Source organism: Ruditapes philippinarum, unplaced genomic scaffold (genome assembly GCF_026571515.1).
Source record: "Ruditapes philippinarum isolate M1 unplaced genomic scaffold, ASM2657151v2 ctg3388_1_1_1_1, whole genome shotgun sequence".
In the NCBI taxonomy this organism is placed as follows: domain Eukaryota; kingdom Metazoa; phylum Mollusca; class Bivalvia; order Venerida; family Veneridae; genus Ruditapes; species Ruditapes philippinarum.
In genome coordinates, this window is record NW_026857960.1 from 1,325 (window position 1) to 27,369 (window position 26,045).

Genomic DNA, 26,045 nt, shown 5'->3' on the forward strand with positions numbered 1-26,045 from the left:
ACATAGAAAGGTCAAAGTTAAGATAAAACAAAAGATGTGTACAGGGACCATTTAGTCATCATTTATTGATTGATTGTAACACAAATGATAACAATCATGACTACAAGTTTTAGGTTAATATTTGCAAGGTCAAGGTCACTAGAGATGATAAAATATCCAGATATTGTCCGGATATTGCCCATAGCATATCTCCAATATGCATATATATAAGCCCTCATCTCTGTCAAAAGCTTTTGTGATGCAGACAGGCGTATTTTGCCACGATGTTGCCCTTGTTTGGCACTTCATTTAAAGTTCACCAATTTTTATGGATTGTTTTTTTTTTGTTTTTGTTGGGTTTTTTTTTGCAAAAATTATCAAATTGATATCTTTTTTATTTTTTTTTATTCTTTTTTAGGTTGAAAAGATAACAAAAGAAAGTTTAAAAAATGCTAATAACAAGAAACTGAAGGACAGAGAAGTTAAACTAAAGGCAAACTTTCGCAGGTAAGAAAAAAGTTTCACTAGTTGAAAGTTACCAAAAATCGTTGGGATTTTATAAAATAAATTGATATAAACATAACAAATAGATCTACTTGTAATTGCATTCCTACCAACTTCCATATAAAATTGTTATCATAGAAAATATTTGATGTTTAACTTTAGATAATTGATTTATGTCTGCATATAATGCTGATAAACAATCTTTTGTTTTGCAAAATATCACACAATAAATTACAGAACATTAATGTAAATGAGTAATTGTACATAAAGGCTGATGTCTGATAAATTGTTAGACATTGATTTTCAATGAGTCTCTGGTTAAATTTGTTAATATAGATATTTTTGCTATAATTGTGTGACTTGCACTAATTATTTATTATTACAGTTGCTATGAGCTCAAACCCCAGATCACAGAATTGCTACAGAGGGCCGAGGAATTGACAGAGGTATAAAATTGGAACTTATAAATTTCCTAAACATTTCTACTATATGTATCTTGGAATTCTTCCCTTTGACATTGATTGAATTACTTTGCAAAGAAGTGCCATTAGATAAATAATAAGGTACAATAAAGTTCACTGTTGAAATTGATAATGATGATTATAGTGATGATGATTATAAAATTGTTTTGTTTTTTCAAATCAGTTTTTTTGGGGGGAGTGAAATTTTGCTTGTAACCCTTATTGTGCTGGAACAGAAAGTGATAAGCATTTTCCACTAGTATAGAGCTATATCAGTCTGCACTTATGTGCCATGTGACAAGGCTGTCTTACAGTAAAATTTCATCTTGATATCCCTAAAATTGATAATAGATAGATCCAAAAATGGAAGCTGGACAGGTCCATTTCACAATATCAGTGGGTTTAGATGGAAAACACTTTTCATTAGATTATTTACATTTGTTATTAGATTGAGGTATGTCGGCGGGCGGGCGGACGGACAGGTTGGTGGGCGGGCGGGCGTAAATAATTTCTTCTGTGCGCAACTCCTTCTACATTTCTCAACGGATTTTGACCAAACTTTCATAGAAGCTTTGTCATCAAGTGCCCTGGCGCATATTGTCGGGGTTTTGCGATTGGATAATATTTGACCTAATTATGGCCCTTTGTTTTTTTTCCTTATATAGAATATATAGTGAACAATTTCTTCTGTGCTGAACTCCCTCTACAATTCTCAACAGATTTTGTTCAAACTTTCACAGAAGCTTTGTCATCAAGAGCCCTGGCGCATGTTGTCAGGGTTTTGTGATTGGATAATATTTGACCTAATTATGGCCCTTTGTTTTTTTTCCTTATACAGAATATATAGTGAACAATTTCTATCGTTGCGCAACTTCTTCCTACATTTCTCAATGGATTTTGACCAAAACTTTCACAGAAGCTTTTCATCAAGTGCCCTGGCGCATTTTTTTCGGGGTTTTGTGATGGATAATATTTGACCTAATTATGGCCCTTTGTTTTTTTTCCTTATACAGAATTATCAATATATAGTGAACAAATTCTTCTGTGCTGAACTCGTCCTACATTTCTCAACGGATTTTGTTCAAACTTTCACAGAAGCTTTGTCATCAAGTGCCCTGGCACATATTGTCGGGGTTTTGTGATTGGATAATATTTTACCTAATTATGGCCCTTTGTTTGTTTTTCCTTATACAGAATATATAGTGAACACTTCTTCAGTGGCAATTCCTCCTACATTATTCATGTTTTACATTGCACATAGTTACATTGTTTGTTGCTTGTATTTGTATTTCAAATACAACATATTTATCTACAATGGTGATAATTGAAAACCTGGTTTCATGGCATTGCCATGTTTCTTGTTTACTGTTTAAAGGATTTATAACAATTCTGTTAAAACTTTAGATCTATCCCTTTATTATTCTTTATTGTTGAACATTTAAAATTCAACTTGATTCTATTGTTCAAGTGGTAAATTTGAAAATTAATTACTTAAAATTATTTAGGGTAAGTGCAATTTTGAAAAAAATGAATAAAGATACTTTTAAAGTACATGTCTTTGGGTGTAAAAACTAGTATGAATTCTAATATAACATACTATATATATTTTTTGTTTTCCATATACCACCATTTTCTTTGAAATGATTTACATTAAATTCATTGAGATACTGTTTTTTTTTCAGGAGAATGAAGGGCCCAAAGTTAAAAATTTTGAACAGAAGAAGAAAAAAGAAACAGATAGAATAACAACATGGCAGGTTAGTGATATTATATAATGAAAAACTGTCATAACATGTTATGATACTTGGTAGTTGATTTGTATTTTATCCTAAACATTTTCCAGTATGAACTGTTGGTCAATCACCATTATAAAAGTCAATACAGTCAAATGTGTATTAAGCGACCACACAAGGGAAACATCCCAAAACAGTCGCTTAATGAAACGGTCTCTTAAGACAAAGCCTGTTAAAAAAAAGTCAAAATTCATACATGACATCTTTCTTTTGTAGTGGGAATGTTTTTCAACTTCATTTATATAAATTAGAATGCTCCGATAATCTAAATGGATGCTAATGTAAAAATTACTTTCTGATATTTATTCACAAAACAGTTTTGATCCATTACATACATGTTTGACATTCTTCCAGAATTTTTAAACTTCTCCATTGTTTTTCCTTGTCTCCAACACGAAAATCCTAATAAGTGAAGATGTTTTCTGTTGTGCGTTTTCATTTAAAAAAAAAACTACATATATTTGTTACGATTAATTTAATTGCTGATCAAGTTCAAGGTCAATTCAATGCAGTCTAAATTGGTATAGAGTTTTTATTTACTCATGATGTTTTCATATGAGTATTATGGTATTCAGCAAAAACCAATTAGATGTAGAAATCTAGTTGAAATATGAAATATAAAGACATTGTGCCTAAGTATCAAGACACAAAACTTGGTAAAAATTTAGTCTAAATTTGTAAACTTTATCTGAAAGACTTAACAGGTTAGCATGTTGGATTTCAACTGAAGTATTTACAGATTTAGAAATGTAGAGATCAATTGATGTAAAATGTGCATGAAATATGAAGTCTTTAGCTGAAATATGTGGAAATTTAGCTGAAATATGAAGAAAATTGAAGTGTGTGTATGAAGAAATATAGAAATATAAAACTCTAGCTATTTAACATATTCAGAAATTTAGTAAGCCATGTTCATATTCTATAACTATATATTAATTTCAGACCCAGGTTGATGATGCTATGACAAAACTCCTCCCTGATGAGGAAGGAACAGCATATCTGAAGTAAGTTTTACATTTTTAGAACTACAAAGTTAGACAGTTGAGCAGGACACTGCTTTGTTTGTTTTTAGCTTGACCATTCAAAGAAAAGGGAGCTATTGTACTCCACCAGGTGTCGGCATCGCCCGAAAAACTACTGAAGGTTTCACACACTTATTTTAGAGCATTATAGGTCACTGACAAAGGCCCATAACTCTAACATAGACGTTGACAGAAATATTGCCCTTTTGAACTAGGAAAATTCTACAATATTCCAGCTGTTGTTTTACTATCAAGCACTTAGAATAATTGAGCACACTGTGCTACTGCCAGCTCTTGTTCAAGTTTATACAAGTGCGGGAATGGACAATATGGTTTAGACCTATGGCATCCTTGCCAGTCCCCTGCTGTAGCCTCTTCGTCATGATGCTCTGCTCTGCCTTAATCCTGTCAATAGTTTGTAGATGGAAATGGTGTACAATAATATTTCCAAGGGATGTTCTTTATGAAACTACTTTTTCTAGGGGCAATCCTCTCAAGTTAGTCACGGCAGGTCAACCAATCTTCCCAGGTACTTGGGATGACTTAATTTTGACATGTTGTGTGCCTTCTCTGCAACATGCACACATAGAGAGAGAGTTGGAGAAGAAGACACTACTGTATCTGTTTGATTATTGATATGCAGTTACAGACTTCACACTAGTAGTTTAAAACTGATTTTGATTAGGGATTACATCATAATGATCCAATTTAAAAGGTTTAAGCCTCTTCCTAGAAGATGGCCTAGATAGAGACTAGTACTGCAACCCTGAAGTTCACTGGGGAAGTAGTCTATAGTAGTCTATTTTACTTAGTTATGTAAAGAATTAAGAGACTACTTGTCCACAAGTACTGGCAGGACTTGAAAGCAGCCTTAAAAATGATTCTCTAATGAAGTTCATTTTTAAGGCTGCTTTCAATATATAAGACTGTATAACAATATAATGTAGATACCATTCTATTGATGTATAGGTATATTTTGTTTTTAAAATATTATTAAATTTTTAATCTTCATCAGAGAGTTAAAAAAGGAATTAGGAGAAGGTGATGAAGATGAGAAGGGTGATGATGATGAGGATGATGAGGAGGAGGAAGAAGAGGAAGAAGAAGAAGAGGATGATGAAGATGACGAGGAAGAAGATGATGAAGAAGGTGACGAGACTGCTGGGGAAACTTTAGAGACACCTAAGAAAGGTAAAGAGAAAATTGTTAGATAAAGATATTGTTTTTGTAGTCATTGATGAAGCAGTTAAGCATATACATTAGAGAATCATTTTTAAGGCTGCTTTCAAGTCCTGCCAGTACTTGTGGACAAGTAGTCTCAGATTGAAAAATGGAGCTCTTAATTTTTTGGCCATACAGTGTTTATACTCCTTTTCAAAGATATAAATTAATGTCAGTTCATTAATGTTATCATAAATTATATATTAATGTCTGTTTTTGTTGAAGGCGATATTTTTGTGATAAGAGATAGAGAATACATGGTTGATGTCATGATAGAGAAGGTTTATCCGTTGAGTGAGAAAGTGTATCTTGGCAAGCTTCAGCGAGCCAAGATTCACTTTTGCATTGAACCGGATAAACCCTCTCTAACGCAACATCAACCATGTATTTGATTTATCCTACTTCATAGTCATATCTTTAAATTATTTAAATGGTTTCTTTCTTACTTTCCCACAGCGTCTATATGTAATATTTTTTTGCTGCTGACCATGTGATGACATCATATGACGTAATGACTGGAGGATAAAAAATGGGACAACTGTCTTGTTGGAAAATGAAACCTTTGCCTGCAAAACACTATTTTTAAGAAAATTGTCCACTTTTTTCCTTTTAAAGTGTCAAAAACAGAAAAAGGTAAACCAGATGAAGATGATGATGAAGAAATTGAAGAAGAAGTTGAAGAAGACGAAACAGAAGGAGAGGAGGAAGTTGAAGAAGAGGAAACAGAAGAGGAAGAAGATGAGGAACAAACAACTCCTAAAAAAGTAGTTCCAAGGTATTTGCTCTTTTTAAACATTGATCCATTTGTTTAGCAACATCTTCCAAAAAGAGGAGAATGATATTAATTTTTGACAGAATTGTTTCTTCAAAATGTTGATATTGGATCTGTGGAATTAAGACCTTGGTTGAGTATAAATGACATTAGCTTTGTGCAATTAGGTGCTTGTTGGGGGTGTATATGACATTAGATTTGTGGATTTAAGACCTTGGTGAGGAATTACTTCTTTTCATGTAATAACTGAGTTAAGGGCCAGTTACAAAGACAGTCAGTCCCCAATCGGTAATTTAATTTTAAATTTACTCGCTGTTATGATCGGTTGTCATGCATGATTTTATTTCTGGTTTTCTGTGTAAACGGCCATCGGTGACAGAAAGCAAACTTAAACGGGGTTGGATCGGTAATAAAAATGCTGAAATACTATCGGTTTTTTATCGTTTGTAAATCGGAGCTAAATCGGGCGTAATGCTGATTAATCGGTGTTTGATAGCTAGTCATCAGTGGTTTAACACTTTCCGTCAGATATGGCCAATGATTCATATTTGGTTATCTTTGTCCGATCAGCGATATCGATGATTAAGAGCTTGCATATCTCGTGATATAGGTTGCTGTTGGTTATTTGTAAAATATTTTCACCGATCGAGAATTTTAAACAAGTTTAAAAATCCCAATCGGTAATTTCTCACTGATAAAACTTATCTTTCCCCAGTAGCAGTTGGTGGAAAACAGGTGACCAATAGGTGATATCGGTGTTAAATGCGTTGTCATTGGTTTGCTCCATAATTTGGCTTAAAAAACTACCGATCAATCACCAATGGCTCTATGTAACTGGGGTGTTAAGAAAGATTATACATTTTATCCTACTTTGCTGTTTTATGTTCAGAAGTTACCACTTGCAGTAAATATTGTTATTATTTGACAGAATCCATGAACACTGATTAGATAATTGCTGCTGTTAGTATATGACTGTTATTGGTATTCCAGAGAACAAGGATATTACCTTGTACATGTACTGTGTAAAAATCACATTGTCAGCATTTGCCATTTTTGAAGTTTTTAGCAACACCAGTCCTGTTACCTTTCAGTTTATTGACATATATAGCAAAGGTTTTCATGTGAGCATTAAAACTGTTTTGGATTCCTTGTTTACCAAATGAATGAATTGCTTCTGTATGATAATTCTACTCCTTAGAATAGTTTCCTTGATAAGACTAGCAAAGCAAAAAACAACAACTAGAAAACATCATGATTGTAGATGCATTAACAACATTTTCATAACCTAATGTACAGTTACCATTGATTGATATTCATTCTTTAAATTGACAATATAGTAAGACAGAACCAAAATCTGCCAAGAAGACTGAAGAAGAAGAAGAAGAAGAAGATGATGATGATGATGAGGAGGAGGAGGATGAAGATGAAGAAGATGATGAAGAAGAAGATGAAGATGAGGAAAGTGATAAGGAAGAAGGAGATCTAGAAGTTACTACTACTGTAAGCATACTTTAAGGAACTCCATTGAGGTCAAAAAGGCTGAAACATAAAATTTGAAATTCTTACATAATTCAAGAGAAACACTTAAAATAGAAATATCTGCGAAGGATAACAAAGAAATTCGAATTGTATTGATTATCAATTTTTTATGAGATCTTGATCTCGATATCAGGGTCATTTTGTGCAATAAAAAATGACAATGCTGGAAAATCTAGGCAAGGGAATGATCAGAAAATTTGTATTTCCAGTCACTTCATGTCAAAAAACCTCAGTTGAGTCTTTTTAATGTTTAAATGATACCATTAGAAACTTCCAGTACATAAATATGTTAAGTGGTTTTGCTCAATTTTTTTCACATTGTGACAGTAAAAGATTCTAATGCTGGTGTGATGTAAATGGTTCGTAACTGTAAATACCAAAAACAGAATTAACTAATCTCTGACCTGAAATTGAGTTCATCGAAGTCTTGATTTCTTAGAAATGATACTGGATTAGTGTCTAATCTATAACTTAGCCAGGCCAGGTGCTTATTATCTACTTCATAGTAATAAGTGAAAAAAATTGTTTTATAACAGTATAAAATAACTTACATGTTTATAAGATGGATTGAAAAAAGATGCAAATTACTCTTTTTATTAACTCATTCTTAGTTCATTGAGTTATGGGTGTTGAATAAGGTTCTTGTATTTTAATATTATAATATCATATCATAATATATATATATGTATAATATAATTTCTTTTATCAGTGTTGTATTATTCTGTGGACAAATACTTTGTGTGTATTTTAAGCCCGACTATTGGAAAAATAGGGTGAGATAATGTACTCACCCTGGCATCGGCATCACAATTTTGTCAGATTTTGTGTGCAAGTTTGTCTCTCCAGACTACTGAAAGGAATGGGTCGGAACTTCACACACTTATTTTCTATGATTATCTAAGGTGATGAGCACAGGTCCCATAACTTTAAGTCACATTTTAACAGAGTTATGCCCCTTTTCTTACTGTCAAGTACTAAGTATATTCAAGTGTACTTTCTTACGGACAGCTCTTGTTAATAAAAGAAACCATTGCCTAATTTAGTGTGTTGAAAAAAAATGAAGATACAAAAGTACATGTGTAATAAGATAAATTTTTGTTTTGTTTGTGCAGGGTCGATTATTTGAAGCCATATATGACTTTTCCAGTAAAGAGAAGGGTGATCTTAATTTCAAAGCTGGAGAAGTACTTACTATCATTACTACACAGTAAGTAAATTATTTGTTAGTCATTTTTACCTTAGAACCACAACATTTTAGGAATAATTGTACCAGTTTCCATGTTTTGTGAAAAAAGTTTACATTTTTACATTTCCACCACAATCATTTAAATGTAGTCACATATTTTTCAGTATTTCTTATATATAGATTATGTAAATGGATTGTAGAAAACTATACATGTAGTGTATTTTATACATTTTTTTTTATTGTGAATTAACTAATTATGCAAGTACACATACACATAACTAAAGCCTACTACATTATAAATATTCATTATAAAAGGGAGAGCACACACAGAAATACGTTCCCAGGTTTATACTTGAATACTTTAAAGTCTATTTTAAAGGAATTATTTTAAATATACCAATGTATGTTAATTCAGGGAAAAAGAACTTTTACTTGTCGATATTTCCTGTGTCAATTGTAATTTAACCAAGTGTATTAGTATAATACATTTATGTTCATTTTTTTTTCATCATTGTATCATCCACCTATAATAAAACATTTCAGACAGGAAGGGAGGTATACATATATTTGTTTTTCTGTGATAATGTTGTGTGCACATTTTAAATTATGATTTATAATATAATAACTATTGTAATATATTTCTTTGTAAAAAACATGGCTAATCATGTGTTTGGTTGTAGCTTTAAAACAGTAGAACAGGGTTTCATTTAATATATCTGTCTATAGAACTTGTAACCATATGTTATGAAAATAGACCTATACCTACAGTACCGATTCAGACCAATCTTTACCTTTATGTCTATACTGTTGATTACTCAATACATAGAGGGGCACCTGAGGTCTTCCTCAACAAGTAATCCTTGAAAGTCACCATATGACCCTTATAGTGAAACTCAAACTCCAAAAAACTCAGTTTTAGTATTTTGATACAGAAATTTCCTGAACTATAAATGGACTGTTCCAAATTCAAAGCTGAACAAGTCCAATATAAAATACAAAATTAAAAAATGATAAGGGTCAATCTTCTGAGCACTGTTTGTTGTAATTGCAGTGCTATGATTTCTCTAGTATTGTGTCAAACTTGTTGGCTTATTCACACAATTTTGATAACACTCTTATTTTATGGGCAGTTGTAATTTATTGCTTAGGTCTTGAAATTTTGGATTGTTTAGGTCTTGAAATTTTGGATTGTTTTAATAGCTCAATGGTTGTAAAGGTCTTCTTTTTTTTAATAAAAAGGGGTATGGGTATAGTTGTCACCTGACCTGTTGGCATTGGTTAAACTTTTTTTCCTTGACCTATATTATATGTACTTGTGTAATGAACAAAAAAATTACATACCTGTATGACATGAGGTCATATTTACACCATTTTTTTATGGGGAAAAACTCACATTGTCACTTTTCTTTGTTCAATTGTTAGATTGGTCAAGTGATTTGTTTAAACAAACTGACTCGTTCAGTCTCCTGTGCAAAAGTCCTTTTAAGGCACAAATTTATTGTACTTTTCTGTCAAAAATTTACTTTTCTGATTTGTTATTATTGTGGTTAAACATATTCAATTTTAGTTTTATACTGTGTTTAAGTGATGAATGATATCTGAAATGTATAAATGCTATATAAGTAACAGTTGTATTAAGAGTTATCATAAATATCAATACATTAAGATCTATATTTTAGACTTTCGAAACGAGAATTTCAGTGAGCTTTATTTTTTCACGGTTAAGTGCTATGTTTTATCCATGTTATTTTATATTTTACAGAGAAGATGGTTGGTGGGAGGCAGAAAATGAGAAAGGGGAGAAAGGCTCTGTACCGTCTACATATCTCAAGGTTTGTAATCATTCTTTATCATACTATTTGTCATAAGCTATTTTTATCTATGCAAGCTATTTTATCATTCTAAAGGTTATATCATCATACTTGGCGTGTGTATATTTCAGCATGCTTTTTTTAGGGTTTAAAGTGGATAGGTCAACAATTGGCCCATTTTCCATAGGTATTTCAAATATATTGATAAAAACAGTAGAACTTTATTATATGGATATTTTCATTTATTATTTTTGCTTGAAAGAAATTGTTGATAAAGTTCTAAATGATTCAGTATGAACATTTTAGAAATGATGAATAATAATATTCTTTGCTAGAACAATTTATTTTGTGTATATTAATATATGTGATATCGAACAATGTATTTCACACTTGAAAACAGCATCCATATGTCTCAGACTTGAGAATTGAAGGCATAAGATAATAAAGTATAATGAATTTTGTTACATTTTATTTTTGTTTTCCTTTTTTAGATGTTCAATAAATACAAAGATGTTCAACAATCAGATGAAGGTAAGAGAAAAAGAAGTTTATGTTCATTTTAGGTATCATCACAGCCATAATTCCAGGTCTTGGTGATATATGATTATATATGCTCATAATTCTCCAATGGATGCATTGAATTATATTTTCATGAGTGTCTCAACCTGTCTAGTTCTATCTTACCCCAACAAGATTTATTCAGCTAAATGCTATTTGACAGTGCATTGTGCTGGGTGTATCAGTGGTCGTTTACTTCATTATATTTAACTCCTGCATAGAACTAGGAATTCTGTACATGTAATATAAGAAAATTATCAAGTTTACACACTCATATATTCCTCGTTTTACTTATTAGCTATCCCATGGCTGATGTATTGTACAGAGAAGCAGAGGAGGGTTTTTCTCTACCAGGAAGATGTTAACGTTTCTATATGCAGTATGATTTAAAACAAAGCTAAAGGTGGAAAATATTTTATTATCAAAATGATAATCTTGAGAGAGTTGTAGCCTTAGAATTTGTAAAATTATGGCTCTTTTTGTAGCTTGTGCAAAGAAAAATGTAAGTTCTGGTAAAGAATCCAAGTCCATTTCAAAAGAAGTTTAAGCCTTTATTTGCTGGAAACAAGAATGAATAGCAACAAGAATAGAACCAGTCCAGCTTGCACAGACTCTATACTGTTGGCAACTCAATTTTTGTATAATTTTGATATTGAAATCCCTTTAACCTGGAAAAGACTGTTCCAAAGCAGGGTAATAACCACAAATTCAACAGGTTATGGGTTAAAACTGACACAAAACCAATTATAAAGTTGTTTATATTTCTCTCATGTAGAAGAAGAAGAAGATAATGAAGAAGATGAAGATGAGGAAGAGGAAGGTGAAGAAGGCACAGAGAAAAAGAGTAAAAATAAAAAACCTAAAAGGTAGGGGTGAACTTCTTTTTGAAAAATAAAATTACAAGTGCTGATTCTATGGTTTTTGGCATAAATTGTAGAAATGAAAGAACATACAAAAAAACTCCATATATCTGACAGTAAAATAATGTAATTATCTTCTGCTATCTTCTGATTCTTGTATTCATGCTAGTTTATGATGTGTTTCTATTGTCGCATTCAGAGTTACATTTTAAATTTAGGGAGCATCAACCTCATATATTTGACATTTGAAATATATTTTCTTGCTTAAAAATGTGTTTTCACATAAATTCTGAAGTTGTAACCACTCTGGTAGGGCAGGGTGTTTCAAGGATGCAATGGCTGAATTTGTTGAAATGATTCTATGAAATAAGTCTTAAAATAAGTTTGATACATAAACCTCTGTTATAAATTAAAGTGGATTTATAAAAAGGCATGTCAATGAAAAAAAAAAAAAGATTATTTTTATTGTGAAAAGTTCTTTTTTCTTAAGGTATGTGATAAATAGAGTATTATATTTGTGAAGGTTTATTACTAAATTTATTGAACATGTTGAATAAAATGTAAGACTGGCATACTAATTTATTCAATTAATATTCTCTATAGATAAAATATTTCGAACTGTAACGGTAATCTTTCCTCAAACTTTCCTCCATTTAGCTTGTAGATAAAGAAATATCACATTCTGGAATTTTTTTTTTTTAAAATGTAGTGAGATAGTTAAATGAATATCTTACGGTTGACCAAATTTAAACTGAAGAAAGGATTACAAAATTCCATACCCTTATATTAGTTTTGTGTTTTCATTCAAATCCATCAAGATTGTGGTATTTTATGGTCCAATGAGTAAAAGTTGTGTTGTCATATTAAATTATTAATGTAACTATGCATGTTCTTAGATTCAACAATATTTTGTTTTTAGCTCGACTATTCGATAAGAATAAGTAGAGCTATTGTAGTCACCCGAGCGTCAGCGTCGGCGTTGGTGTCCGCGTCGGCGTAACCACTTATGTTAAAGTTTTTGTAATAGTTCAAATATTTTCAAAGTCCATTGACATATGGCTTTGAAACTTGGCACACTTGTTCACCATCATGACCCCAACCTGTAGACAGGAGGAGGTAACTGTATCAAGCATTTTGACAGAATTATGCCCCTTTTTCGACTTAGAATTTATGTTAAAGTTTTTGTAATAGTTCAAATATTTTCAAAGTCCATTGACATATGGCTTTGAAACTTGGCACACTTGTTCACCATCATGACCCCAACCTGTAGACAGGAGGAGGTAACTGTATCAAGCATTTTGACAGAATTATGCCCCTTTTTCGACTTAGAATTTACGTTAAAGTTTTTGTAATATTCAAATATTTTCAAAGTCCATTGACATATGGCTTTGAAACTTTGAACACTTGTTCACCATCATGACCCCAACCTGTAAACAGGAGGAGGTAACTGTATCAAGCATTTTGACAGAATTATGCCCCTTTTTCGACTTAGAATTTACGTTAAAGTTTTTGTAATAGTTCAAATATTTTCAAAGTCCATTGACATATGGCTTTGAAACTTTGCACACTTGTTCACCATCATTACCCCAACCTGTAAACAGGAGGAGGTAATTGTATCAAGCATTTTTTTTTACTATCAAGCACTAAGAATAGTCGAGCGTTGCTGTCCTACCGACAGCTCTTGTTGTTTTTGTTTTTTTTCCCCCAAAATTAAGTCATTCCAAATGGTTTGCATGTAGAATTTTTTCAACAACATTTTTTTTTGTCAGATACTCAAACTATCCACACTATTTTGAACCGTTGTTAATTAATGTTGTTTTTGTTGTATAGAGATAAAGATAAAGAGGTATGGATATATCCCTGCTGGATGCAGACGACAATTTTTATGTCAATTTCACCTGAAACATTATACTTGACCTTTTTTCCCTTTCACTTTCCTTTATTCTCAAACTTTCACAGCTTCAAAATAAGAGTTACCTTTGTTAGTTCCCAAGTTATTTTTTCTTGAATTTATTAGACATGCAATTAAAAGCTTTTGGAAAATATTGTATTATTTTTCAGGATTAATGCATTTTTTAATAAAAATTGATGTATTTTACAGAAAAATTGAGGTATAAAAGAAAAAATATTGTTTTATATAGTGCCAATAGTCATTTATGATGCTATTTGTGTAAAGTTGTGAAAGTTGTTTCCCTTTGTTTATATGCACTATGGTAGTGGAAATAATATTTATGTGGAGTTACAGTAAGGTAGAGGTTTTTGATGTTTTTCAACTTTTGTATTAGGTACAGTAAACCTCGGATAGATTAGAATATTCATAGAGTAGAATAAAAAAATGCAGTGGCAATAGAAAAATTGTTCTATTTTGTTAAAGTGTTTGATTTTTTTCTTTTTTCAAAAACTTAAAACAAAATAAATGATAAATTCTTAAAATTTCACAATTTTTTATTTAAAAAAAAAAAACACAACAACATTGATTCATTCTTGTTTTTACTTTTTTAATTGTAAAAAAATGAAAAAATCACACAAAAACATTAAAGACAATGTAAGCCTTGTGACAGATACTGTTTTCCACCTCACTGTTACACTATACACAAATTTATATTTACTAACTCCACTAGTATTTATTTCCATTACTAAACTGCAGGATAATATTACAACATGCTTTGGAAATTAGAAATTATAATCATTTTCTGGAATCAATCCTAGATATTTAAGTTGTCTTCTTCTATTTTTCTCTCATTTATAATCATTTATTTCTTGTTTATGAAAAGACCCTACCCTTTTATCAGTTTGGCATTTGAATTTATAATTTCTTAAATGATTTATTCATCTTTTTTTTTATCAATCTAGAAAATTCTTTTATATCAAAGCATGTTGTTGTTATGGAAACAAAGTTACAAGATGTGTATGTTTAAAGTTAAATCCAGTTTCATTTTTAGTCATTTTGGTTGAACCTAATTTTGGACCAGTTCGACGGAAAATCTGAAACATTCTGGCACAAAACATCTAAAACAAATAACGCCCTAAAATTTATTGAATTACCATATACTTTAACTTTGTTTCCATTTTCACAGGTAGGTAGAATTTTTAATTTGCTTTCTGAAAAGGGGAGGTAATAATTTTTTCTATTCATTACCTCCCTTTAATTTTTGTTTGAGTGAAAGTTGCTTTGAGTTGATTGCGTGTTTTATTTCCATGCTAACAGTGGTAAACAACTGTGGGGCAGTTTAAAGAAAGCAGTAAATGAGGTATGTTTCTGTTGTCCATTATAACACCTTAAAATCCGAGCTTTTAGTTTGATAATTATATATTCAGTTTAGTTACAATAGTTAGCTACAGTAGTGTTCATGCTTTTTGCTGAAGATAATTAGTTTTCCGCACTTAGAATTTATTTCAATTTTATGAGAAAACAGCTAAAATTAGTCAATATATTTACTGGCATTTTCTTTAATTTCAAGTGTTAAGCATGCTTTAATATTTGGTCTAAAACTAAAGTTAAGATATGGCATACAAATAATGTTGACATTGAAAGTGACATATAAGTTTTCAGTTGATGTCCCTAAATCTAAGAAAAATATATGTGTGTTATTACTGCTGTATTTAGCTTGATATTTTCTCATTGGTTGTTTTTTGTTTGCTTTGTTTTGTTTTTTTACAAATGTGTATTTTATGTGATTTATTTTTGGTTTCACAGACTAAAAAGGTAATGTAACATATGCACCCATTTTGAAGGTAATAAAACACCTCTGTCAGACTGAACGATGTGATACTTTATAATCTGTTATATCTTTACTATTACTAATGACCAGTAACCAGTAGACTACAAAATAACTGGCAGTTGGCTATCTACCAATTCATGACAGTATATTGACTGAAATTAAGTCAATGACTTGATAAAATACCATTACAAACCCATCGTTATGCCATTAAAAACTCCATTATTTAGCAATGACAAACCCAATCAGTAAGCCATCTCAAATAGTATTGCCATTACAAACGCCATCATTATGCCATTACAAATTCCGTTATTAATTATGCTATTATAAACTCTTATCATTTATCTGTTACAATCCCCATTCTTAAACCATTACAACCCCATCAGTATGCCATTACAAACTTTTTAGCTCGACTATTCGAAGAATATGAGAGCTATTGTAGTCGCCCCGGCGTTGGCGTCAGCGTCCGCGTCGGCGTCTGCGTTGGTTAAAGTTTTTTGTAAAGTCAAATATCTCAATTATTGCTTGAGATATTTAATTGAAACTTACAATACTTATTTATAGTAACAAGGTACATCAGATTGACAAGTTGGATACTTCTGCCTACAATATTGACAGAATTATGCCCCTTTTTAACTTAGAAATTTTGGTTAAAGTTTTTTGTAAAGTCAAATATCTCAATTATTGCTTGAGATATTCAATTGAAATTTAAAATACTTTTTTATAGTAACAATGTACATCAGTTTGCAAAATTGCATAACTCTGCCTGCAATATTTGCAGAATTATTTGCCCCTTTGAAACTTAGAAATTTTTATTAAAGGTTAAAGGTCTTCGAAGATATTTACTTGAAACTTTACACATGCACTTAGGGTCATAATTGGAGGGTCATAATTGTATGTCACTGACCAAGTTCCATAACTCTATCTTGCATTAAGGCTGATTCATATCCCCTTTTCTACTTAGTCTCTTGGTTAATGTTTACATGCAAGTTTTACATATCTCAATAACTATTAAAGATATTTATTTAAAACTTCACATATGCATTTAGGGTCATAATTATAGGTCACTGACAAAGATCCATAATTCTATCTTGCATTTAGGCTGATTTTTCTCCCCTTTTTCAACTTAGAAATTCATGGTAAAGTTTTGCTTGTAAGCTCAATAACTACTGAAGGGTTTGTGCCTTTTTTGGGACAATTTTATGCATTCATAATAATAAAGCAGTGATTTACTTGATAAAGCATCTTAATAACAAGCCTTTGTACCTTTTCTGTCAAATTTATGTATTCATAGGTGATTAGTATTATTATACTCAATAAAACACCCTTGTGACATTACCTTCCGAATAGTCAAGCCAATACTGTATAATTAGACTCTCTCTAAGGCCTAGTACATGAATTTATAAAAAACAATTAGTCCTTTTGTGAACTTAAAAAATTTAACATTATCAAGGCTCTTTTACTATCAAGCACTTAGAATAGTCGAGCGTGCTGTCCTACCGACAGCTCTTGTTTGTTAAACCATTACAACCCCTATCAGTAAGCCATTACAAAGCCAATTAGTAAAAGAGTTTAATGACAGTGCAAAGTGCTTTTTTAGAAAGATGAGCATATTTTATGTAGGATAAGTATTACAATATGTTACAAACAATATATATCGCAGGTAACAATAAATATAATTGTAATTCATTTATATATTTTAAAATAATTTAAATTTAGATTTATGTCAAACTTTAAGAAGGTCTCCCTAAATTACATACAATAGAAACTGTACTTAAGACCACCCTGAAATTAAGAACACCCTGTTAGTTTGGTCCCCTAAATCTCATATATTGTGTGATACTAATCTTGACTTGTGAACTGTATAGCTAAGATGAATAGACTTGCACTTGCTTCAAAACATTTGCGTTGTAATGCTATGCGATTTTTTCCCACCAGGGACTAGGAATTATGCTGTCCAACTAGCTTATAGAAAGTTGATGATTTTAATCAGGTGAAGACTTGTACCTGATGTAATGCACAAAAGAGAACCAATTTTTACCATTAAAACTGGAAAGTTGCCTATGAAAACTGGAAAGTCTTCCTATGAAAACTGGAAAGTCGTCATATGAAAACTGGAAAATCGTCCTATAAAAACTGGAGATTTGTCATATGAAAACTGGAAAGTTGTCCTATGAAAACTGGAAAGTCATCCGTCATCCTATAAAAACTGGAGGTCATCCTATGAAAACTGGAAAGTAGTCATATGAAAACTGGAAAGTTGTCCTATGAAAACTGGAAAGTCGTCCTATGAAAACTGGAAAGTTGTCTGATAAAAACTGGAAAATCGTCCTATAAAAACTGGTAAGTCCTCATATGAAAACTGGAAAGTTGTCCTATGAATACTGGAAAGTCGTCCTATGAAAACTGGAAAGTCGTCATATGAAAAATGGAAAGTTGTCCTATGAATACTGGAAAGTCGTCCTATGAAAACTGGAAAGTCGTCATATGAAAACTGGAAAGTTGTCCTATGAATACTGGAAAGTCGTCCTATGAAAACTGGAAAGTCGTCATATGAAAACTGGAAAGTAGTCCTATGAAATTGGAAAGTCGTCCTATGAAAACTGTAAATCATCCCATGAAAACTTGAAAGTTGTCCTATGAAAACTGGAAAGTCTTCGTATTAAAATTGGAAAGCCGTCATCTAACCTTTACAGTGTCAGTGTGTTTTTTTTAAACCCCAAAAAATTAAAACTATTTAAATTAAAACTAGTGTTGGAGAATTATCAAGTAGCTAGGATACCTTCTTTATGTGTGTTCCCATGTATAATGTGTGTGAGAAAATGTGTTTCTTGGAAATGGTTTGCTATATTTACAGGTGGTGGTATTATACAACGAACAATGGAAATGTTATAATGTTTATGTTTGTTTATATATATATAAATATTGTAAATATCTTTCTTCTTGGTGGTTTCAGTTTTTTTCTTATTTTTCTGTCTCTTTTGGAATGTGAATACAAAACTTAAAACAATAACATGATAATTATAATAATGTATGGGTCACAGTGTTTTTCATAGAATATAAAATGTTTTAACAAATCTTCTGTACACTAAAGCTTAAAGTATTAACCTGTAATTTTCTTAGCTGAAAAAAAAAAGAATTTTCAAATATCTTCTGCTAAATCATTTCATGAACTTAAAAGCTATATCCTGTGCTTTTGCTTATACAAATAAGGGAATGAAAACGCATGACAATCTTACATTTGTACTTATTTGCCATGTAAAGTAAATGTGAAATTAAAGACTTACAAGTTATAACAGTCTTTTTTAATTTAAAAAGGATTTCTACATCAAAATAATAAAATTGAGCTATAAACAGTGAAGAGCTTGGTCAGAATGAGCAGATATGCTGACTGTTCTTTCTCTATACTCTCAATGATGTTAACAATTAAGTACTGCTGCTATAATTGTTAGGGTTAATTGAATATTGATACAAGAAAGAAAGAATGATTTTGTTTGTGAAGCATTTCTTGATTGACACATGGTAACAGCTGATTTATAAAAATGTAGAGAATAAATATGTTGTGCTGGAAAAATGTGATGTTATTTAACTTCTTTATTATTTGTGATTTCATTAGTTTATTAATAAAAGATAACCATTTATCATAATTACAGGAAACTCTTCATTTGAATTTATGCTTTAGCTGATTTGTGTGTGTCTTTTATGATTTTAAAATGTATATTTAAATGAACTTATGAATACATTGATTAGTTAGAATCACAGCTGTCAACCAAGAAACAATTATCTTACTTAACAAAAAACAATTGTTTATATGTTGTTGGGAGTCAAAAAACCATGCACGGTGTTTTACAATGTCATGAAAATCATATTATATGTGTTGTATAATTTTGTAGACAAGTGTTACAGATGTATTACATGCTATGGGAGCTGTACCCTCTGGTTTCAGAGTTTCAACTTTAGGACAGAAATTTAATTCAGGTAAATCTTTGATATTTTGACAAATTAAATACATATGATAATAATAATAGTGGTAATTATTTCTATGTATGATTTTGTTACATAACAAAATGGGAAGGGATGATGCTAGAATAACAAAAAGAGGTGGAACCATGAGTGGCACAGGTATCCTGTTAGGGCCACTTGAAAATTTGCTGCTTAAATTAGATAACTGTCATGTTTTTCATCGGGGCTTCATATGAAGAAGCAAATTGTAATGATATGTACATGGTTTAACAATGAAATATTTTTCTTAATGTATATATTACAGAGAGTATATATCAGATGAAGAATTACCTCACACCAAAACTGAGCAATTCTAATTTCTCCTACAGAGATCTCTTCTTTGATCCCAGTGAAAACAAGGTAAATTAAATGATACATTACACTTATAGTCACGTAAGAATTTCAAATTGACTAAATTAACTTCAAGCATATAAACCTCTTTATTCTCATTCATTCGGTCAGTATATTCATGTAAAGCTATATCTAATGAAATATTTGTATAAACTTTACAAAAAATGGTAAAAGTATGTTGTTTCAATGCAGTATGCTTAATTTTCATAAGAGTTGTAACATTAAATGTCTCTTCTATTGAACACAAGAAAATGTGTGTAAACAGAATAAAATGTTCTGACACAAAATATTATGCTGCTCTTTTATAAAGGTTTTTAACCATTTATGATTTCGTGCATGCATATTCGCTCAAAAGGACATATACCAACTTATATCTTTCATACAGGCATTTTGGAGTTGTTCTTTTCCAAAATACAAACAAAAATTTTGTAAACTGTTGACAGCAAAGATACAGCTTTATTCACTTTAATTTATACAGTTCTTTTTAAATTCATTGTTTCTTTTTAGTATGTAAATTGTTTTGATTTAAAAAAATATATATATTTACTTAAGCATATTGTGATTGCTACATAATAGATTTATGATTCTTAAACATTGAATAACAATTAGTTCCATTTTCTTCTCTATTAGTGAGATGTACTTTAATATTTAACTTGTGATCTCATTTTGACAGATTCGAGCCAAAATTGCAAGAGAACAGAGAATTGTAACTCTTGTAAATTGTAGACAGATCCCTACACCAGGGGCAGGTAAGTCCTATTTTAGTAAGATTCTACCATGTATTTAATTGTGTTCAAGAAAATAAACCCATAAAACATACTGGTTGGGGAGATAACTTCGGCTGGTTGATAAACTCGGCTTTTTATAATTAAATCGAGTTATCGGAATTTTTAATCTAATCAAGCTCACCATCTCATACTATCGCTGGAATTCGACATTATCTGGAAATTTTGTCAAGTTTGGTAAGATATTTAAAAAATAACACAGACTTTTACCTGTTTGTTTACAAAACAAGCCTATAAAAAGTACGGGGAATCCCATTGTTGTGCGCATGTGCAGCAGATGCTCATTTTTGAGGCCCGCACAGGGGTACTTTTATATATTGACCGACTACTACCGATAAAGCAGGACAAACGTTTACGTATACATTTTGTAGATGAAATTCAGACTCACTTTTGCCTTGCTAACTCAGAAAAAAGGCTGATATCACAATTGTAATCTTTAAGTGGAATGGATTGAAAGACTGATGTTAAATGCTCGTTTTATATGTTAATGTGTAGGTTGAATACCACTAAATTAATTTCTTCTTCACTCTGTTAAGCTAAGCAAAATTAATTTGAATCACTAATTTTTTAACTACATATTTCGTTATACGTTAATAAATGATAATGCATGTGTTTTTTTTACGTAAAAATGATTTATATGTTACATAGTATGTTGCATATAAATATCATGTTATCATATCTATATTCATTATACTAACGTAATGCTCAACAATTTTGGTAACAAATATTTTTTATTTGACATAAATGAACAGCAAAGAAATAATAAAACGTCTTAACATGTTATTTTATGTTTTAACTTACTCGTTTAAGAAGAAAAACAAAGAGCCGGAATTATCTACTCGCGTGCCGTTAAAAATAATCCTTTTTAACTTCTCTTCCAGGGGCCTCTCAAAAATTACCCGTTATGTTTCTAAATATTAAACGTTTTATGGTATACCGGAAAAATCAAAGAAGCTGAAGTTTAATTATTGTGCAATTCATCAGAATCTAAACAAATAAATGAAATATGCCCCAAAAACACCGATTTTCGACCGAGTTTATCTCCCAAACCAGTACACATATATTTTACTGGAATGAAAAGTACCAAATATAAGTTTTGCATTTGGTTTAGTTACTTTCCCCTTTATTTCTGTAGGTTTTGAACCCTTCTTAGGGGGTTAAATACTTCTTCTAAAATAACTTAAAACAGATTTTACATCTCTTCATAAAAAAAACTCTAACACGATTTTAAAGAATTTTTGGCCTTTTTTTTCTTAATAAAAAAATTTTACATTTCGCTATTTTTTTACTATCAGCACTAGAAAAAGTCAAAGCGGTAAGGTTTTTTTTGGAGGGGGGGCTATTTGCTTGCCTCTTTTGTTTTTTTACCCCGATGTTGTATAAATTTTCCTTTAATAATATAATAAAGCTGAACATTTGTCCTTTGACATACTCTATGTCCTGATTGCTGACAGCGCAACAAAGTAAGAAAATAAACAAGTGTTGTCCTGATTGCGAGCAGGGAATGTTGTGTGATATTATAGGTACATGTATTAACATTATACAATCTTTTTTGGCATCTGTTGTTACAGGCAATAGATTATTTGATAATATTAGATAAATCAGTATTTTATATTTTTCATTATTATTTTATGTATATAATTATAATGATTATTTCAGGACTGGAGATAAAAAGCAGACATGTGAGAATGTGTTTATTTGATGGTCAAAATGTAAGTATAAAAATTGCTTGTTCATAATTTAATCAAAATAGGTCCAACAGTACATAATTTGACGAAAATTAAAACTTTAACATTGACTTCCACTGTTTAGTTTTCTCTGCAAATGGGAAAAATCAGTTTGGCTCCAGCAGACTAATCGTTAATTAAGAAAGGGATAGGTAGCCTTGTAGATGCCTGCCTTACAACCCAGTGATTGTAGAGTCAAACTTTTGATTCCTAATATGGCACTTGAACTGGTTAGTTCTAATAGGCAGACTCTGAATTGGTTCAAATAAACTTAAAACTGTTGAAAAATTTATTAAAATGAATATGTTTAAAGTAAATAAGGAAAAAGCTTTTATTTAATTTTATGTACAATAGTCAAAAATGTTTTGTTTTCAGATATTAAGTAACATCCATACAGTGAAAGTCACATCTGTGGACAGGGAACAAAGAACATGGTCATTCTCCACCAGGGTGAGAACACTTTACATTATATTGTTGTAGTAAAATGTTTCATTTTTACAGTTTTAGCCTAGCTTATATTATATTAAATTCAGATTTGGTATGTTACATTTTCACTTGATTTTAACCTAGCTTTATGTGACATTATAATTAAAATTAGGTTCATTATCACTCATGCACTGAGCAAACTGTTTTTTTCCATATTTTTGTTGAGTGTAAAATAATGTATAAAGAAGTTTGAGGAGTGTATGAAATGAAGATTTCTTTAATGTAAAAAAAAAGTAAAAAAATGATTGACTTCAATTTGCAAAGAAATATATTTATTATACATTTCTTGTGTGTTAAAATAAATGTTATATACCTGGCTAAATCAGTTTAAGTTATTTATTGTTAACATGGTTTTAAAGTTAATGAAAGCAACATGGGCTTTTTCTCCACTTACATATCTCTAATGTCGACCTTGGTCTGTTTGTCTCTAATGTGGACATAAAAGTAATGAAACATTTAAAGATGTGGTGTATGGCAGTCCATGTAAAGCAAAGTTTACATTGAAATTAAATAAATATTCAATTGAAATTCAATAAAGATTATCTTGAAATTCAATAAAGGTTACATTGAAATTCAATAAAGATTACATTGTAATTTAATAAAGTACATTGAAATTCAATAAAAATTACTTTGTAATTTAGTAAAGTACATTGAAAGTCAAAAAGGTTACTTTAGATTTCAATAAAGATTAAATTGAAATTCAATAAAGATTCAATCGAGATAGACATTAATTGAAATTCAGTAAAGATTACATTGAAATTCAATAAAGAATACATTTACATTAAGTATAGTTTACACTGACATGAAGTATATATTACATTGACATTAAATATAGTTTACATTGACATTAAATATAGTTTACATTGACATTAAATATAGATAACATTGACATTAAGTATAGATAACATTGACATTAAGTATAGATTACATTGACATTAAGTATAGATTACATTAACAGGCATCTGAATGTTTACCAACATCAGTGGTGAGGGACATGTTTGCTTTCTGTCATTTGTTGTTGAATAACTAGACTTAAATCTGTGTCTATACATGTATATTTTACCTTACCCTTTGATAAAAAATAATGTTTTACTTTTGTCAAATGTTTTTTAACTTTTTATGTCTGTAAAACTGTATTGTTAAATTTGTGATAAAATAATACTTAAAAAGCAGTAAATGTTTGGATTAATGAAATGTGTCAAATCAGAAGGAATTTAGGCCGTACATTGTTCTATTTGCCTCTTTTATTCCATATTACATTAATGTAACTGGGTGAGAGTTACTTGTTAGAAGAAAAGAAAATATTTTTGCAGTTTGCCTCAAGATTTTTCATTTTATTTAACCATAACATAACTTGTATAATTCATTTGTCTGACTTTGGTCAGACCACACCAATGTGGCGACTGACTTGCCTTTATTCTGGTGTCTTAATCAAGTCATTATCAGTGCTTTAATTTAATTGATTAACCTGTAACCTGCTTAATTTGTATAATGGATTTACCCAGCTTTGTATTTGGAATGGTCAATTTAAAGTTAAAGTGGAGTTGATATCAAAATACAAAAAAAAAATAGAGCCACTCATAGTATAGGGCCTGGTCAGACTGCATGGTGGTGCAAGTTGAGCTGGAAAAGGCCATACCCATTCTGTTCCAGCAGAGTAAAGGTTAAGATTGAAATACTTCAATAACTGTTTTGTTGCATACAAATTCTTTTCATTGCTTGCATTGCTTATAATAAATACATCAATATTTTATTTAAATTTTTATAATCATCATTTACATAGAGCAAAATTGTTAAAAAGTTGAGCTTATTTCATCATAATGAACAGTAGGATAATCTGTTGTGTAGAGTTCTAAAAAAGAATAATCATTTGATACTTGTATTAGGTTTGTTGTCATGATGAGTTTTGTGTAACTATAGCAACTAGATAATAACAATCAATTATTTAACTAATTCTAGAAGCTTTGAAAAAAAGTCACATGTTGCTTTTTTTTATAAATTTAAGTATCTTTTGAAAATGTGATTATTTGGTGCTATTTGAATGTCAGTAACCAATTTGTTTCCACATCATATATTTTTTCCATATATGCAGCTATGCAAGTTTAATTTTGGTTTCATATTTATATTTATTTGAGATAAGTTATGCATCCTTTCATATAGGCAAATAGTATTATGAAAAGAAAATGTCTGCTCAGTTAATTTTGCATAATGTTGAATATGTAACAAAATGTAAATGATATTAAAATACAGATTAAAGATTGATAAGGGTCATAATCCACCAAGTTTTTGAAAGAGTTATGGACCCTTTAATGATAAGTCATAAATGAAATCCAGGTTTTGCCTGTCTGCTATGCTCTTGTTCATACAAATGTTTAAGGACAGTGATACTTGTTATCGTTAATCGTAGATTAAATGATATATGATAATTTATGAATGTTTCTCCTCATTGAAGAATAGCATTTTTCATGCCTATGGCTTTGTCATTATATTGAATTTTACAATTCTTTATGCTTTGGTTGTTGCCATCATATCAAAATATTATGTTGTGGTGTATATTGTGACAAGTCATTGTCATACTTTTTCATCTAGAACTAATAAAGTAATGACACTCAATCCTAAATCTTTATGTATTTATTTATATACTATAGTACAATGTATTATTGACAATTAATGTACTAAAATGTTTGTATTTTTTTCCAGGTAAATGACATGATGGACACCTACCAGCATGGTGAAGTTTTCATAAGAACCAGTAACATTGTTCCTAATATAGGTATGATATGTTTCCTTTATTTCAGTATCTAATATGATCATAGAATATTGGAACCTGTTGGTTCTGGTTGATTGTATTTAAGTATTGAATTTTTTTTCTCTCAGTTACATTTGAAACTTCATGTATTAATTTACAAGGCAAAAAAAGTTGTTATACAGAACTCAGCAAATATGGGTTTTTCTAAGCTAAAACCTAAAATAAACCATTACAGTTTTATGGTGCACTACACTACTGTTCGTAATATATTAGTTAACCTGTTGTGCTTATTTTCCAACTTGTAACTGAAAATGTTTGATTTAATCAAGGATAAGCTGAGAAAACTGAAAATATTCTTAATTCCGGAGTAACTCTGTATGCAATGTCATTATGTTTATAATGTTTTATGAAATCCTTTTAACTTATTTAGTATTCATTTAGCAAATAAAGGTTTCACCTCAAGAGAGATTTCATGCCTTAAATGTTATAAATTTAGATGTTAGATAATTAAAAAGTACAT

The 26,045-nt window shown here is 30.4% G+C and overlaps 1 protein-coding gene across 6 annotated transcripts in view; it reads left to right on the forward strand.

Annotated features, from left to right (window-relative positions):
• Positions 1–397: 397 nt before the first annotated feature.
• Positions 398–26,045, forward strand: part of LOC132751617 (nephrocystin-1-like) — a gene marked incomplete at its 5' end in the record, with an annotated part of 43,266 nt that continues 17,618 nt past the window's right edge. For 3 of the 6 annotated variants that reach the window (XM_060741806.1, XM_060741802.1, XM_060741807.1), the window contains 18 exon segments: positions 398–486; positions 869–929; positions 2,627–2,701; positions 3,680–3,741; positions 4,775–4,950; positions 5,596–5,755; positions 7,090–7,252; positions 8,404–8,498; positions 10,240–10,309; positions 10,780–10,819; positions 11,622–11,712; positions 14,915–14,957; positions 19,319–19,403; positions 19,693–19,787; positions 20,452–20,527; positions 22,223–22,275; positions 22,666–22,740; positions 25,477–25,549. In XM_060741806.1, the coding sequence (XP_060597789.1) occupies positions 398–486; positions 869–929; positions 2,627–2,701; positions 3,680–3,741; positions 4,775–4,950; positions 5,596–5,755; positions 7,090–7,252; positions 8,404–8,498; positions 10,240–10,309; positions 10,780–10,819; positions 11,622–11,712; positions 14,915–14,957; positions 19,319–19,403; positions 19,693–19,787; positions 20,452–20,527; positions 22,223–22,275; positions 22,666–22,740; positions 25,477–25,549 (1,582 nt within the window). 6 annotated transcript variants of the gene reach the window in all.